General features: G+C 42.3%; 1 protein-coding gene across 2 annotated transcripts in view; it reads left to right on the top strand.

Annotated features, from left to right (window-relative positions):
- The first annotated feature begins 2,369 nt into the window (after positions 1-2,369).
- SESN1 (sestrin 1) overlaps positions 2,370-17,235 on the top strand; it is a 62,955-nt gene continuing 48,089 nt past the window's right edge. Inside the window, exon 1 of one of the 2 annotated variants that reach the window (XM_060237931.1) lies at positions 2,370-3,574. In XM_060237931.1, the coding sequence (XP_060093914.1) occupies positions 3,284-3,574 (291 nt within the window). In that variant the 5' untranslated portion in view covers positions 2,370-3,283. The remainder of the gene's footprint in view (positions 3,575-17,235) is intronic. The other variant, XM_060237947.1, reaches the window with a different exon arrangement.

The following is a 17,235-nucleotide window of genomic DNA, read 5'->3' as shown; positions in this document are numbered from 1 at the left end:
GTCAAAGGCAATCAACCTTGGCTCTGGCAGTTAAAGGCTCTCCCTGCTCTCCCATTGGCCAAGCCGCCTGTCACTCTGCTTTGCAGAGGACAGAAAGCAAGCCTTTCCTCAACTGGCTGAGGGACGGAGGAGGAAGGAAAGAGCCATAGAGAAAGACTTCTCACGATTGGCTGAGGGAGGGAGGAGGAGGGAAGGCTTTTTCTTGATTGGCTGAGGACTACCTTGATTGGCTGAGGTCTCCTCCCTATCCTCCTCTGGAAGGGAAACAGACAGAGACAGGGGGAGAAATGGCATCCTGTACCAGCAGGCCAGATACGGAGAAAGAGATAGGAAGAGAAAGTGAGAGATAGAGAAAGATTGAAGTCCTGTTCTTAAGACCAACAGTGTTATCAGAGAGAGAGTTTTGCTCTGAAAAATATCACTAAAGGCCTCTGAGGGAGAACTCATTGGGGCCAGTCCTAACTACAGCTGCCAGTTCCAGGTTGGTGGGAAATTCCTGGAGATTCTGTGGTGGAGATTGAGGACAGCATTGGAGTTAGGGCTTCAGAGTGGGGTCTGCCAGATCCAGGTTCTTGATGTGGAAGCTGACTGGGTGATTTCAGACCAGTCACAGACTTTTAGCCTAACCTGCATCACAGGGTTGTTGTTCAGATCAAAGGGGGGAGAGGAGAATGATGTAAGCTGCTTTGGTCCCCACCACTGTGGAGAGAGACTGTCCTTTCCCTAGGTAGAGGCTGCAGGGAGGGGGGGAGGCAATGCAAAGCTGAAGTCAGAGGGGCTTATAAAGGGAAGGAGGTAGGTTTGCCAACTCCAGGTTAGGAAACTCCTGGCAATTTAAGGGATCGACCTTGGAAAGGGTGGGGTTTGAGGAAGGGTAGGATCTCAGACAGGTACAATACCATACACTGCACCCTCCAAACCAGCCATTTTCTCCTCAGGAACCATTGTTGCCAACCTCCAGGTGATGGCTGGAGATCACTCAGAATTACAACTGCTTTCCAGATGCCAGAGATCAGCTCCCCTTGAGGTGGTGGTGGTGGGGAATTAATGCCTTCACTTGAGTGGGAGGTAAGACAACAAGGGTGGGAAAGCAATTGTCCAGAGCCTCTTCCTAGAGCCCTTTGTATTTTTCTCTTCAACAGACCTTATTCCTTTCAATCACCTCCCCCCTCCATGCAGCCTCTACCTAGGGAAAGAATAGTCTCTCTAGGACTGAATGAATTAAGCATATGTAATTAGATAAGAAACCAATATCCCTGTTGAGTTCTGGGGGATGTTTGTTCAGAGTGTTGTACTAACATGTAATCCAGGAATATCCCTTTCAATTCTGTTCCTGAAGTTCCTTTGCAATAAAATAACTACTTTCAGGTAACCCATTGAATGTCCTGGAAGATTGAAGTGTGTATGCATACAAAAGCTCAAACCTTGAAAAAAATTTTGTTGGTCTTAAAGGTGCCACTGGCCTCAATTTTTTTCCTACTACCTAATATGCAAACTAGCTTCTGCTGGGCTTTTTCTACAAAAAAAGCCCTGTGTGAAACAATGGTGATGTCAGGGGATGTGGCCTAATATGCAAATGCATTCCTGCTGGGCTTTTTCTACCAAAAAAGCCCTGCCTACTGCTTCAGACCAATATGGCTGCCCACCTAGATCTAAATGTGTGACAGCACTGGCAGTATGCAAGCAGATGGCAGGTGGAGATGTAGCTGATGAACAGTAAGCCAAGATAACAAAAAAAAACCCCACAGTTGAAACTGTTTTCAGTGGTACTCTTAAGAAATTTTGATCTCCTGAGGAAACTACAATCTGTTTTCAGTACTAGAGCAAGACATTATTGATTTCCTGAGGAAACTAGAGCCTATGAGTTTCCCAGAAAACACCAGCCTGGGCACCATGAATGTAGAGCCTCTACACTTCAATGTCTCCCACAAAAACACACCACTAATCATTGGGAATATCATCCTTGATGACAGCACCCATTATGGCAAAGCTTTGCCACTCTGTATCCCATCACAATTATTTCAGATTTGGGAATGTTTGTAAATTCAGTTTTATATACAGTGGATATTCATACAGCATGTATGTGAGACAGCAACTCTTCCTCGGGTCCTTTCCCTTAATGCCCATCCTCTCCTTGAGATATACTGGAGACATTTCCATGGTCTCCTGAGACGTATTGCGGATATGGAGAAGGAAATCTTTGAAATATTTAATCAGGACTTCAACAGCCCGTACCTTATCAACAATCTGAACCAGGCATGTTTGCTTTCGGGACACCACCGTATATTCACCCCTATACCTTATGCGAACCGCGGTTTCTTCTGGGATTTGTAGTTCTGTTTAAAGCCGGAAACTCTAAAGCTCCCGTTGATAGGCAGCCCCAGATACCAATACCCCGAGAATGAGTCACACTGATTGGCTGCAACTAAAATAGGATTGGCTGAAGCTGCTATCTATCATATTTCCACACAGTAGGGAGGTATTCGTGCTCAATAGTAAGGGAAGGCCTATAGCCGCCTTCTGGGTGGGTAGCGGCGGCGGCGCGGGAGTTGGCAGTGGGGGCCCCTGTTGCTTTACCCGCGTCCGGTTCTTGGACGTGCCCTTCAGGTAGCGTCTAGTATGTGCACGTCCGGACTTCCCTCTCACCACGAAGAAGCGGTAAGAGCCGGAGCTTCGGCTGTCCTCTTCTTCTCATGGGTCGCTTCCCTGCTTGGTCGAAGTACGAGCGGTCGATAAGAGAGAAGACAGAGGGCGCGCAGTCGTTGTGGGTCCGGAGCAGGAAAGTCTGGATGGGGACTTTGCTTCGGTTTTCCCTTTGAAGGTGAAAGCGGTTCCCGACGACGACCAGAAGAAGGCACCGGTTTCCCGCCTGGCGTACCTCCCCTTAGGTTTCCTTGGCTGCCTCACGCCGCTTCTGGCATTGTGGGAGCCGCCCAGGCAGAGCCCCTTTCTCCTTCCCATACGCTTCGACTCAGGAGGGAAACTTCCAGCCGTGCCTTGTTCCAAGTTTTATGGGCTGAAGAAGTGGAAGGATTCGCTGTCTAACCAAGACAGCCCTTTCGCCGCCTCCGCCTCCCTGCTCTTGCTGCCGAGGGTGCCTGCGCTTCTTTGCCATACAGGCAGGCGTAATCATGAGGACTGACAGGTGACTTGGAGTTCGGGGGACCCTTAGTCTGTGTTTGGTATTGTTTGTTTGTTCGTCTGACTTTTCCAAAGATGACGACGAAGTGAGTTTTTTGAGCGACTCAGGAACATCTTCTGAATCGGGGTGCCTCTTCAAATAATGGCTGCTGACCGAGATGGAGAAATGAGGTGGGATGGGCTTTGCAGTAGGGATGTCAGCGCCAGAGACAGTGCCTTCGAAAACATCAGGCAAGTGGTCCTGAAGAAAAGTGAGACCATGGTTCTTGTAAAAGCAAAACCGTCTCCTCCCGCCGCAGAAGGGGTATTGCCTTCTGTTCACCGATCTTCAGGAGGGCTAAATGAGATGCTGGCGCGCTTGCTGATGCTGTCCAAGAGGTGCCCCTTCAGAGATGTGCGGGAGAAGAGTGAGGCTGTTCTGAGAAATGTTCAGGTAAAATGGCTCTTTTTGGCGGGGGGAGGGGGGGCGCAGCCGACAGGCCAGGCCAGTGATCTCTTGAAAATTCCAAGACTATTTAGAACTCTTCCCATTCATCTATACATCTTGGAACCCACTGGAAACTTTTGCAGACTTCTGCATGTTTTTGTTTCAGGATGCTTAGGATCCCAAACTAAGGTTGCCAACCTTGTGTATGCTTAAAAAGAAAAATGTACATGTATCCCTTTCTGACACTAAGGTGGAATATGTGCACCTTTTCTTATCATCTCTACAAAAACTCAATGTGGTAGTTAGGTCCAGGTGTAGTGACTAGCTCAAGGTCATTCTCTGAATTTCATGGCTGAGTGAGGAGCTATTTTGTATTGTTTCACCTAATAGTCAGCCTACTCTATTATAGGTTCCAAATGATTGTTTGTTCTATAATTACTAAAATTTGTTAATTGATCCAGATGCTGTTGTAAGCTACCCATTACATTCAAGGTTCTCTATATTTTAGTTGTCTTTTAAAAGACCAGATTTTGTTTCCCTTAAAACTAAATTGCAATGTCACCTGTCCACATGTGGACCAACAAAATACAACTAAGACTTGCCAGGGTTATTGTACCCTGACATTCCTTAGTTGATTTTCTTCTCTTTAGCAAATGTGACTTTCTTCCAAAATTTAAAAACTTGTTCTGATTGGCAATATATTTCAAATCATCACCAAAAAGGAATGGGAAGCAATTAATTAAGCACCACAGAGAATCAGAATCAGATTTAGAAAATGACAATTAAGAGTGGTGTGAGGCTTTTGCTTTGAAGAGTGTTCACCTGTATTTCTCACTACCATATTACAAAGAAAAAATATGGTAGTGAGAAATACAGGTGAACACTCTTCAAAGCAAAAGCCTCACACCACTCTTAATTGTCATTTTCTAAATCTGATTCTGATTCTCTGTGGTGCTTAATTAATTGCTTCCCATTCCTTTTTGGTGATGATTTGAAATATATTGCCAATCAGAACAATTTTTGAAAGGATCAATAGTCACATTTGCTGTGAAAGAAAAATAAGAGTAATTAAAAGCTCAGCTGCGGATGACTGAAAAAAAGGGAAAGGGAGAGAATTTAATTTTGGAGTTCATTGGCATATCAAAGCAAACAGGAATTAATTACCCATAAGCATGGGAAATAAACTTAAAGGAGTTCTTGTGAGGAGAAGTGGATATTCTGCTGATCAGGAATTAATTCTGCTGATCAGGAATTAATTACCCATAAGCATGGGAAATAAACTTAAAGGGGTTCTTGTGAGGAGAAGTGGATATTCTGCTGATCAGGAATTCTCAGCAGGGATGAAAGTAACTTGTTTTTACTGGCACAGTCTCTTTGGGTAAAGGAGTCTAAAGCAGAGAATGGAAAGTGCCATTTCAGCCACTTTCCTTCCAGTACAGTATTCTATACTGGCCTATATCTGCTTACTTTCACTCCTGCTTCCAACTGTACAGGGATCTTATCCTTGAGATTTGTTTCAGCTATATTTTTTGCCTTGATAAAGGACTGTCTCTGTACGAAATATTGGGCTGATTTTGTATTGGATATTACGTGTGTCTACCCCATCAAATGTGTTAATGTTAGGTGAGCCTGATGGGATAGGATGGGGAAGTGCGATTTTACTTCCCACCTACAGAAAAAAAATATTAAGATAAAGGATTGCTTTATCCAGGTCTCTGTATTATGTAATCCTCAAAGTGCAGTCAGTATATTATGGTATAGTCCAGAAGTGCCCTGCTGGACTATACCAAGGACTATACCGATAATCTAGCATTTGTAGTAATAATCCCAGTCACCCTTGCTAGTCCTTTGTTAATTAAGTAATGGCCCACTGATAGACTGTAGTCTACTTTCTGCCCGTGTCTGGTCTATACTAGAGAGTTTTCCTTGGTTGGTAGATGGAGAGCGGCTTTAAAGGTTACTGTGATGCACAGAGCTGTTGAAAGAATGTTTGATTTTTAAGTGACACCTGACAAGCACAGACAGAAAATGTTATGTGGAAAAACTGTGTGTGATTCCTAAACTGAGAAGAGAATTTTCCAATCATTTTGCCAACTCAGAGCAGTGTGCTTAATGGGGTAATCTTCAAATGGAACACTCAAAGATAACTTGCAGTATGTTTTTGTAACAAATGCTTTCTTGTAGTACATCAGATGCTGCTTCAAGAATCTGTCTAGTCTTGATTATGGAAATTTTCATTAACAATGAAGAATTTGCAAGCACCTAGAATTTAGGGTTCAGAGACTTCCAGTGCCATCAGAAGTGGAATTAAGCCCTTCTAGGCCCATTGAATTAGAAAGAATGTGCCACTGAGACACAACCAGCTCATGGCAAACTCATCAACAGGCAAGAGGATGAGTTCAGGCAAGAGATGAGCAGAGGTAATTTGTTGTTGACTTCCTCTGCAGAGCAACACCAGTCTTCTTTGGTGCTCTTGCATCTAAGTATGGGCTGTGACCATCTGCTCCCAAACTCTGACAAACCTGGGCTAAGCTTGGGCTATTTAGGCTACTCAATTCATTTTAGGATGGCTGTGTTAACCATTATGAATTCCTGTGTTCTGTACTGTATTACGTAAGTGCTCCAGGTTGCTCTGTGGGCAGATAAATTAGCCCTTTGATTTCCTTGTTATGATATTTTCCAACATGTAATCAAGATACATTTGTTACGTTATTGTGACTATAATCTGCAATTTGCATCTCTTCATAAATACCTACAGTAGGGAACAATAAATGACTATAGTATTGGAAAAACAATAAAATAAACACTATGTTATAAGAGATGCGAACAGACGTTCCTTAAGGTGACAAAGCCTTTTCTCATCATATACTATTGTTGTACTCATTTCAATAAAGAAATACAGATGGCATGAATTCTCTAAATTTTCCTGTGTTCTCAGATCCTAGCGATCTCCATTATTTATGTATATTTGTGTTGATTTTAAATGGCGCTGTACTGGTTCTAGCTTATATTTAACAGTGAAGCGTGCCCCAATCTGTGAGTACTTAAATCTGTGGTTTGGGGCCATTTACACAGCAGTAAGATTTTTCAGCCAGCTTGGTGAACCCCAGAACTTGCAGAAAAAAGGATGGGGGGGGGAGTTTAAATCCCTCTAAACAGAGAAGCATTGACTGTTCTTGTTCACATACTGCATCTCCACTGGCTGGATAGCATCCACCTTCCTTACTGTGTGCTGCAGATACTGGAGGAAGGGGAGCTGCTGCTTGTATCATATAGGTGCAGTGTAGGAGAAGGGCACCAGTGCTGTGAGCAGGAGAGCCTCTGATGCTTTGTTCAGGACTGGGAGGAGGTAGCAAAAGGCAGCTTTGGTGCTGGGCAGGGCTTTTTTTTGTAGCAGGAACGCCTTTGCATATTAGTGTTGGATTAAACACTCTGGAGGCCCCTAGGCAGTAGAAATCTTGGAGGACCCCTTGCAAATTATCTCAGAGTCTGAGTGCCCATCCTGCCGCTCACAGCCCCTACTGAATCCTGCAGGCAGCTTCTCAAAAGCCCCTTTGACAAAGCTGCAGGGGAGAGGCAGAGAGAGACAAACTTGGTAATGATGCCAGGCAAGTTGGGCAAAGAGTAGCTCAGTTATTGGCTGTGCATGCAGACTGGAAGGGCTGTAAGCAGGGAGAAAACCAGGGGGGAAACTAGCCTGGGGCCCCTAAAGGCATGGGGGCCCATAGGCCAGTGCCTACTTGGCCTAATTGTTAATCCAGCCCTGAGGGATGAGGCTACAACCCCCTGATGTAGCCAATCCTCCAAGAATTTACAGAGCTCTTCTTACAGGGTCTATTGTAAGCTCTTGGAGGATTTGCTACATCGGGGGGTGTAGCCTAATATGCAATCCTTTCCTGCTACAAAAAAAGCCCCGGTGCTGGGAATGATAAACAAGCTTTCTGTCCCCCTCAGTTTTCCAAGCTGGCTTAATTTTTGCTCATTTGATTGCCCATAGTATCTTCCTCCCTCTGTTATGGGAAGAAGACTACTAGCTCTCCTTTCCCAGGAAGAATGAAGTCATTGCTGCCACCACACACACTCCCCCATAGCTGGAGAGAAGGAAAGAGAGGAGGAAGGGTTGTGGTCCACTCTGCCCATGAGGGGGTGACAGCAGCAAGGCGCTGTAGAGGAAGCGGCAAAACACATACCCTGCCATGAAGCTCATGGGGATGTGGGGAGCAGAGGTAATGTGGTGGTAGAACAGCTGTTGGGAGGGAGTCTAGGGGCTGCTGCTGCCACCAACTCACTGCAAGTTGAGAGGGTAAGAAGTATGGACTGGAACACAAAGGGATGAGTGGGAGCTAGTGCTCCACCACAACTGCCATGTAATCTATGAAGTGTGGCCTGGGAGGCAGGAGCTGTTAGCATTCTCCCCACAAACACTGGGAGCTGGTAAGTGGGTGAGCAGGTGGGTGGCAGATAGGGCAGGGGGCAGCAGCAGTGGTAGCGTTGCTGGGAAAGGACTGCCCAGCAAGTGGCTTGCTCAGCAGGTAAGCAGAGGAAGAATGAGAGTCCCCTCTTTAAGCCTTCTGGGTCCCCTCTTGTTTTACTAGTTGTACTAATTCCACTCTATTCCAGCGTTTCATGGAGACTTGATTTAAAGTCTTGTGAGTCTGAAACATGAGTTTAAAAGCCAGGCCTTATCCTTACTGGCCTGAGCTGTGGTGGTTTATACTGTCTGACTACAGTATTTAGATGTTTATCATTACTAGTTAACTGTGACTTTTTTAAAAAAGGCACTCAGAGTCTGGATTATCATTTTTGGTTAGGAAAAAAAGTGTACTGCTAGAACAAGTGATTCTAGAAGTGACGGCTATGTTTTCTTTTAACAGTGTTCCTGCAGTTAAGACACCAGATATGCCCTTTTAAGCTGTAACCCATTAGTGTTAAAATTTTGGTTTTATGTCTTTCATGTAATCTATTTTATGTATGTTGAAGCTACTTGAGCTCCATAAGGAAGAAAAGGGGCCAATAAATATTTTAAATAAATAACTAAAATTAAATAAAATGTTCTTAGAAGGGTCCAGTTCTCTTTTGGATTGCTTTGCATGTGGTTGTTCACTTTCTTTTGACTTTTTGCTGTGCATGCAAAGTTTTATACCTTAATCTGTACGTTATGAAATTCTTTTTATCATGTCCTGGACCCTGAGATACTCAGAAAAAAAAGCATATAAATATTTTAAATGACAGAAAGGAGTAATTTAAACAAATTTTATTTGTTATGCTGGTTCATAGGACTTGCACTGCCTTGAATGTGACTGCTGACCGAGCTGGTGCCAAATGATAAGTGAAAAGTATATTTACACAGCAGCAGGCTGTTCAGTGCAAAAACAGCTTCGTCAGTTATTCCCCTCTTCTCTTTGCCTCCCTAGCTATAGAATTAATTTGAGGATTTGTAATTCTTTGGAAAAGAATAGAAAGCTGCATGTGACCAGGTCTGAGATGCTTGTTTGATCTCTGTCTTAAGGGTTGCTTAGTTTCTAGATGGCAGATAAATACTTAGTAGTGCACAACAGCATTTGAACTAAACAGCCATTTAAACCAAACAGCTGAGCAGTGGGTTAGCTGTTTCTTGTGAAGAGCAGAAAGCTGTGGTAGATCCCTGTTTTCTGCACTTCACAAGCAGCCACAAGCCGCCATGAATTGCATCAATATTTGTGGAAGGTCATCACAGTTCATTTCACAAATTTCAGTCCACAAACTGGCCAAGCCCATTCCTTTTCTTCATTTTAGTTGCCCAAAATATTGATGTTTGCATTGGCTAGTGTTTGTTTGAGAGGAAGATAATTTTTAAATTACAATTTTCTTGGAAACCTACAAATAAAATTTCAGTCTTTCATTTAAGGCTGTTCTTTTGAATCGTATGAGGAGTTTGCGACCATTCCAAACAATGCTTTATTTCCATTAGAAGATGGAAAATATTTTTTCTGATCTCATAAAATAAGCTGTACTTTCAAATGGTAATACAAGTATTTGTATATGCTACTGAAGTTAACTCAGAATTTCTCGGTAAAGTGTTGTCATCTTTCTAAAGATCCCACTATATAACAATGGCTTAAAACAGTGGTTCCCAAACTTTTTTGGGCCCCCACTCCCTTGGTTCCATAAACTCATTCCCAGTGCCCACTACCCTACCCTGTAGAAAGCATCATTCAGAATAGTGGTTTGCATGCCCCACTAAGGAAAATAATAGCAATAAAATTCAAAACAGTTGCACATTTATTCAAATCCAGTTAAAACATTTTAGTTTAACTTACTGAACAAAATTGATGAACTTAATCCAGTGCTACCAGCTTTTCAAAGTCTGATAGTCACTTATCTAGAATCTTAGATACCACATTTAGTAACTACTTCATTGTTTGGTAAATTCTTAATGTGATGGATGAGCCTGATGAAGTGATACCAGTTTCTTAATGTCTGATTTAAAGTTACTAAGCAGGAGTCTTAAAGCACCACTTTAGTAATCTAGAACTGATTTATTTGTTGAGACTGGTTGACCGCATGAAAACTACATTCCACCAAATATGGTGTTGGTAAGGAATTGTTTAACCACTCTCAGTAGTCCAGGATAGCAATCAAAAATTTCCTTCCATAACCAAACGTTTTGGTATGATTTCTTAAACTTTGGCTTCAGCTCAGTGTTTGTAGCTTGGTTAGTTCTTCCTCCGTTACCTCAGCTTCCTAAGTGTCTGAAAAGAGATTTACCACTCAATATGGAATTCCCATTAACAGAAAATCTTCAAATCACTTAGATGCATCTTTATCCAGCATATCCAAACAGTCACAAATGGCAAGTTTACTAAAAATTAACATTGTTTTCAACAGAGTTCAGCATTATGTAAGGGCAGAAACCTGGAAGTGCCATTTGCCAGCATAGTGCCATAATCCTTCCATCTCTACTTGTGATAATCAGCACATGAATCATGTGTAAAAACAGACAAATAAAATAGCATATTCATAGAGGACCAATTAAATGTCCAATCAAATTAACACACTTACATTATGTTATCTTGTTTAAATTAAGTGGTTCAGCTAATTACCAATAAAATTATACTTGTATGTAAAAAAACCCCCAAATCAGAAGAATTTAGCTTCAACATAGGATATTTGGAAAAAACATGCATCTCCACAAACACAATTAGCTATTAAGGATGATTTTCTATGGCTTTTTTGAGTGCAAACTAATGCATGTGTACAGTAAGTACACAATGAATTTGGTATCTCTGTATTCAGTTAAAAATACAAAGAAAAGATTACACCTTCGATTCCCAGAAAAACTAACTTCTAGATATTAGTGTGTGACATTTATGCACACAAAAATACATATAAACTGTGATCTAATCTTTGTTTGTGTGTGTGTATAGCATGAATATTTTTATACATTTGAACGAAGGAAAACAAAAGGGTGGAGAAAATTGATAGGATAAAATATTTATATATTATTACTTACCAAGCGTGTGCAAACCTTCACCTACTACAGATGTACAGTAACTAATTTATTTTTTAAAAAAATCAGTAGCTATTACCAATTATTGCATATCTTATAATTTGTGACAACTCAGAATCATTAATACAAACAAATGTGACCAAAGGAAGTAACTTTGAAAGCAGTAAAAGCAACAACACTTTAAAGGTAAAGCAAGGAAGATGTTTCACTCTAGGGTCTGGCCTAGTCAGTCATAAATATGTGAACAATGTGGTCAAAGGAACCCACCACCAGCACTCCTGCAGTCCCTTGCCTCTTAGCACCCTTCCCATTCCCCACCCCAGTGGGTGGTACTGCCCAATTTGGGAACTGTTGGTTTAAAACGTGTGTGTCCAGTGAACAATATGAGAACACCAGATGATGATGCATAATTTGAGCTAAGATGTCGTGGACCCGATCATTAATCTGTGTAGACAGTTACTGACAGCTGCATATAAAGGCAGGGAATGCATGTAACAACAACAGGTTTTTGGTTTTGTTTTTTAAAAAAATTGAGAGCCCATTTGCAAGATTTGTTTGATAATCTGGTTTTATTTTACAACTCTGGAGATTGAGCCTGCTAGGTTTCTTGCAAATTCATGGAACCAAACACAATGGAGGATGAATAAAGAAACCAAAACCAGTTCTTCATTTTCTTCACATTATGGGCCCACCATCAAAATCAACTTCATAACTATCTTCAGAGAGAAATTGAAGCTGACACTGAAAAACCCATCACAAAAACAAATTTTTTGAACTTGAACCAATATACTGGTCATGGTCAAATATATTATTTTATTTATTTTTAAAAAGGCAGCACGGCTGATGATTGGATGTGAGATCCAGGTACATCAGCACCTACTAAAAGGGAGTCCTGCTTGAATATTGTGTGTGCTTCATCTCTTGATACTCTTGTTTCTGCATGTTTCTGAATCCTTCATCTCCCCCCTCACTTGGGGGCACTGTAACTTCACTCTTTTGCTAAGGAAGTACTCTGTGTTTGTAAGTTAGAATCGACTTTTTAAAAGCACTGTTTAAATAAAGGAAATTTTTGCCACATTTATCTGTAATTCCTGGTTAGTTGATGATTCACAAATGATACAATTCAAAATATTTTTACCTTGGCTTTCTCTTACTAAAGCTTTCAGATTTATTTATTTTTTTAAAAACTTTTTTAAAAACCTTTTTTTTAAAAAAAAAAACACACGGCTGATATATTATTTTGTAGCAAAATAGGTGGTGATGCTCATTAGCATAACTCTTTAGCCTATGCCCCTCCCACCAGCCAAAAGCAACCCGATGCCCCGAGCAAGCGAGGCCTTGGTCACTTGGGGCTCTCCTTGGTCTCCCCCCACCACAGTCAAAAGGCCAGCAAGCCACCTGCCACGCAAAATCACATATGAAGTGGGAAAAGGGTGGTGCGTGCTTCTCCAGGGGTTAATGAGGGCTTCTGGGGGTGTGGCAAAGCTCCTGGTGACTGGCTGCCTACTCTCCTAATCCAGGGATTGTTATGCAGCTGCACCTACTATTCAATGGATACGCCAGGTAGGTGAGGAGGAGAGGGGGCTGTCAGAAAGGGTCAGAAGCTGTGCTCCTGTGATCTCCTGCTGAATTCAAGGCCTGGATATCAGCATCTAATAAAAACTGGTCAAACACAAGTCTAAGAAAATGAGCAGTATAGCAACAGTAGAAAAATGACCAATGATCATAATCAGCTAGCAGAACTCCAAATGCTGGGAATTCAGAGAAACAGATATACAGATTGCTAATAAGAACATAATATTTGAGTTGAATTATAAAAGCCTGTGTGGTATGTGTGGGGTGGGGTGGCTGCTACCAGGGGACTGCCAAGCAGAAAGCCTAGTGGCACTGCACTGTATTGGCAACAGGGAAGCTACACAGGCCTGTCCCTTGTGGAAAACACAGCTGATATATTATTGGGGCTCCCAAGATTTCACTTGTAAGAAAACAGCTAAGAGGAAGACACTTTTCCTTCTACAGCCATTTTACCATCTTTAATCATACACATTCATTATTTGCCGCCCACACCAACAATTTGTCTCCCCCTTCCTTTCAGGCACCCTCCCTTTTCCGACTCTGACTACAGTACAGTTTTCCCCCACATGGCCTCATCTATAATTTTAGAAGATAATCTGTTGGCTTTTTGTGGCAGTAGCCATATCTGTATCCAGGGGTCATTTTGTAGAAAAATAGGTGGTGGAGCTCATTAGCATAACTCATTAGCTTAAGCCACCCCCCCCCCCAGCCAAAAGCAACTCGATGCAAGAAGGGAGAGTCCCGGGCGAGCAAAGCCTGCTTCGGCTGGCTAGAGATCCAGCCAGCCGAAGCAGGCCTCACTCACCTGGGGCTCTCCTGGGCTGCCCCCCCCCCAGTCAAAAAGCCAGCAAGCCACCCGCCACCCAAAATCACATAAGAAGTGGAAAAAGTGTGGAGTGGGCTTCTCCAGGGGTTAATGAGGGCTGCTGGGGGTGTGGCGAAGCTTCTGGTGGCTGGTTGGCTGCCTGCTCTCCTAATCCAGGGATTCTTATGCAGTTAAACCTACTATTCAATGGACAAGGTGGGTGGGGAGGAGGAGGGGGAACCCTCAGAAAGGTTCAGGAGCTGCACTCCTGTGAGCTCCTGCTGAATCTGAGGCCTGTCTGTATCCTATTTAACTTGTTCTTAGTGTCCCACATTATATGTATTTACATATACATACATACTTTAATCTACTTTTCATACTTTTTTAATCTGCACACCTGAGAAATGCAAATGTGTATATTTAGACTACCAATCATGAAGGATAAGAGCAAATCAAAGGAAGACAAGTTTTTTGTAAAACAGAGCTTTCTTGCTTATATTGAAATTAAAGCACATTTTAAAAGAAAACCAGTTTCAACATTTTTTAAAAAAAATAAAATACTACCATTCCAGATATGTGGTATGAATCCTCAAAACATGCAGTAGATCCATGGCCAGTATGCAAAGTATTTTGTGCCAGATAATTCCTTAGGAACAGAAAAGACTGGAACAGCATTATGGCTGTGTAATGATGTGATATCGCCCCATGGATCGTTAACAGCTCAGTGCTTGCACAAGGGACTATCTTTACTTTTACCTTTTTAACAAGTATAACAAATAAGCAGGGCCTTTTCTTTTCCAAGCAGAAATGCACAGGAACACAGTTCTGCCTGGGTTGGTGTCAGGGGGTTATATGCAAATGAGTTCCTGCTGGGCTTTTTTGTAGAAGCAACTCTGTATCCTTCATGGTTTCTGTATTTATTTAAGCATGGAACTACTATAGTCAGTCTTATATTCAAGATTTTATTAAAAGAAAGAATGCTATTTTAGTTAAAGTATCTTCCGCTCCTTATAGATGAAGATGGCTGGCTTACTCTTTTCTACTTCTACTCCTTATGTAATTATACAAATCTTGTGGTCAGTGCTTTGAGTCTAAGACCAAGAGGAAAACATGACATGGTGGGTATTGCAAGCGTTTGTAAAGTTGTTTTGTGTGCTGTTCAAGGACATGTGAAGGCACCATGACACAGACTGATGGCTATGTGTTTGTCTACAAAACTAGTCTTCCCAAGAGAAATGACTATAACTCTTATGTGGCAATGCAATAATAGAGAGACAGCAGTGTATAATGGTCAGTATCAGCCTACAATCTGGGAAGTCTACATTCAATATCAATATTCAAGTCAATATCTGCTGTCTACAAAGGAAATGTGCTGGGTGAACTTGGTCTGGACACACACTCTCAGCCTAATCCACCTCACTGGCTTGTTATTCCTCATCTAAATAGTTCACATTGCTTTTTTACTGAGAAAGTGGATCATGAGGATACGAGTACAGTGAAAAAGAGGAGGGGAACCCAGTTGCACCCAGGCAGGCCTGTAGCGACGGGGTCCTCTGAGTCAGGGCCTCCTATCTGCTGCCTGGAGCTTCCAGGAGCCTGCTGCTGCTGCTGTTGTTGGAGGCTCTGTCTGGGCTGTGTCACAGTGGGAGTTTCTTCCTACTCTTCCTGCTTTCTTTTCCACTCCTCCCTTGGTGCCCTTTGACTTTTTCCAAGGCCCCCCACATTAATAAATCCTGGCTACACCCCTACACCCAGGAGAACCCTGGCATAATGAGCCCAACAAATCTGTCTCTGTCTCTCTCTGTAGCAAGCCAAACCTCATACCTTGAATAAAACTTTCTTGGTCTTAAAGGTGCTTTCTTTGTATCTCTCCCATGCGATTGAGAGAACCAGGCAAAGTAAGATCTCTCTTTCCTTCCCTCCCCCTCTCTTCCTCCTCAGGGGATGAGGAGGGGGAGGGGTCTCAGCCAATGGAAGGAAGGTAGGCTTGGCTCAGTAGTTCTGCTGTGCAATTGAGAGAGCCTGGCAAAGCAAGCTCTCACTCTTTCCCTCCCTCCCCCCCCAAGGGAGGAGCTTCAGCCAATGGAGGGAAGGCAGACTTTGTTCTGTAGCTCCTGTGCAATTGAGAGAGCCTGGCAGAACATAGGAATTTTATAATGCATGGAATGGCATGAAAAGATGACTACTGAGGCATCTGATCCAGACTTGTGGGTAGCAATATTGATAAAGTGTTATTCAGAAATGTGTAGAACAATTATAGCCAGTGCTGTATAGTGGGTTACTTTCTGAGGCCATGAAGCCCAATGAGTTGTCTTGTGCCAGTAGTCACTCTTTCAGCCTAACCTGCTGTGCAGAGATGTGGCCATGGTAGAATGGCAGAGGGGAACTAAGCTTGCTGGAGAACTGGCAGGATAGTGGAATATTGCTGCATGTGTGCACATTAAATTGACACTATTTGATGTATAATTATGGTATATGACAGCTTTTCCTGAGGTTATTGTATTCTAACTAATCCTCTTTACCTCTTTTGGATGTTGCAGGAAGCACCTTTATGCTGAGTAAGACCACTGGTCCTTCTGTTGTTTTAACTGGTAGCAGTTTTCCAGGGTCTCTGGGAAGAAAGATCTTTCCCAATATCTTCTACCTAAGAGTTTACAACTGGAGATACCGGGGACTGAATTTAGCATCTCCTGCATACAAAGTTTGTGCTCTTCCACTGAATTATGACCCCTCCCTTGATGTGAAAGAGGCATTGCCTGAACCCTGCTGCCTATTAAGGCAGCATTTTTCTCCACAATATATATATGTGTGTGTTTGTGTGTGTGTATCTCCTTTCCTCCCAGCAGGGATTCCTTCCAAGGGTTCCCAGGTGAAGAGAAGTGACTTTGAAAGAAGTGAGCAATTTGTGGGGAAAGGTGCAGGTGGGTTTAGCTCCCCTGTCCACTGTGCTGTGGTTTGTATTTTCCTTGACACTGTAGAGATTCAGTGGCAGAGCTGATTCTGTGCATAGGCTGCTGCTGTTCAGTCTATTTGGATGGAACGTGTAATTTTTATAGCTGGGGAAATCCCAGAGATGAATACGTTTTCTTTGAATTTCACAGATATTCCTAGAGAGTGATTTCTTGTTGGTCGTTGTGTCTGTTTTATATTACATCTCAGCTGCACAGCATGATCTCTTCCCTGAAGCAACCATTCATCATTAAGGTTGCTCACAAAAGCAGAAAAACAAACCTCCCTTTGCTGTAATAGGACATGGAGAAATGGCAGCATTGGGCTTAGCTTTGTGATTGGCTGAGGCAGATCACACCTCCGGAATCTGTTTATCCCTAAAAAATAAGAGAGTCTTCTGAGCATTTCAGCAAGACCTTTTGTGCAATTCTTCATATTAAAAAAATATAATTACACTATTTGCAAATTACTTGTGTGGGTTAGTTGGGAATAAGGGGAAGGAATAAGTGTTTTCTTTCTTTCTTTTGAGAACAGTAAATCCTATGTGGTGGGTGGTGGTTGTTCTTTCGGTCTTTTTTTCATTTTGTGGGTAGAGTTTTGGATAGAAAACCATATTCACTTAAAACAACAACTGTGAAACTCAGAGTGGTTTTTCAAGCCTAGCAGTGCTTTGACACATATAAGAAGTTATGTGAGAGCCCAAATGAGACACTTTTATTGTATGTGTAGGAGCACAGAGTATTTCTTAATTGCAGTCATGTTTTTGACTAAGAAAAATAAGCCAAAGTCTTTAACATTTAAGAAGATATTCTTAGAGATAATTGTGTTAATTTAAATAAACAATTTGCT

Source organism: Heteronotia binoei, chromosome 1 (genome assembly GCF_032191835.1).
Source record: "Heteronotia binoei isolate CCM8104 ecotype False Entrance Well chromosome 1, APGP_CSIRO_Hbin_v1, whole genome shotgun sequence".
Lineage (NCBI taxonomy): Eukaryota > Metazoa > Chordata > Lepidosauria > Squamata > Gekkonidae > Heteronotia > Heteronotia binoei.
The sequence above is the reverse complement of the archived record's forward strand: the minus strand, read 5'-3'. Positions and strand labels throughout refer to the sequence as shown.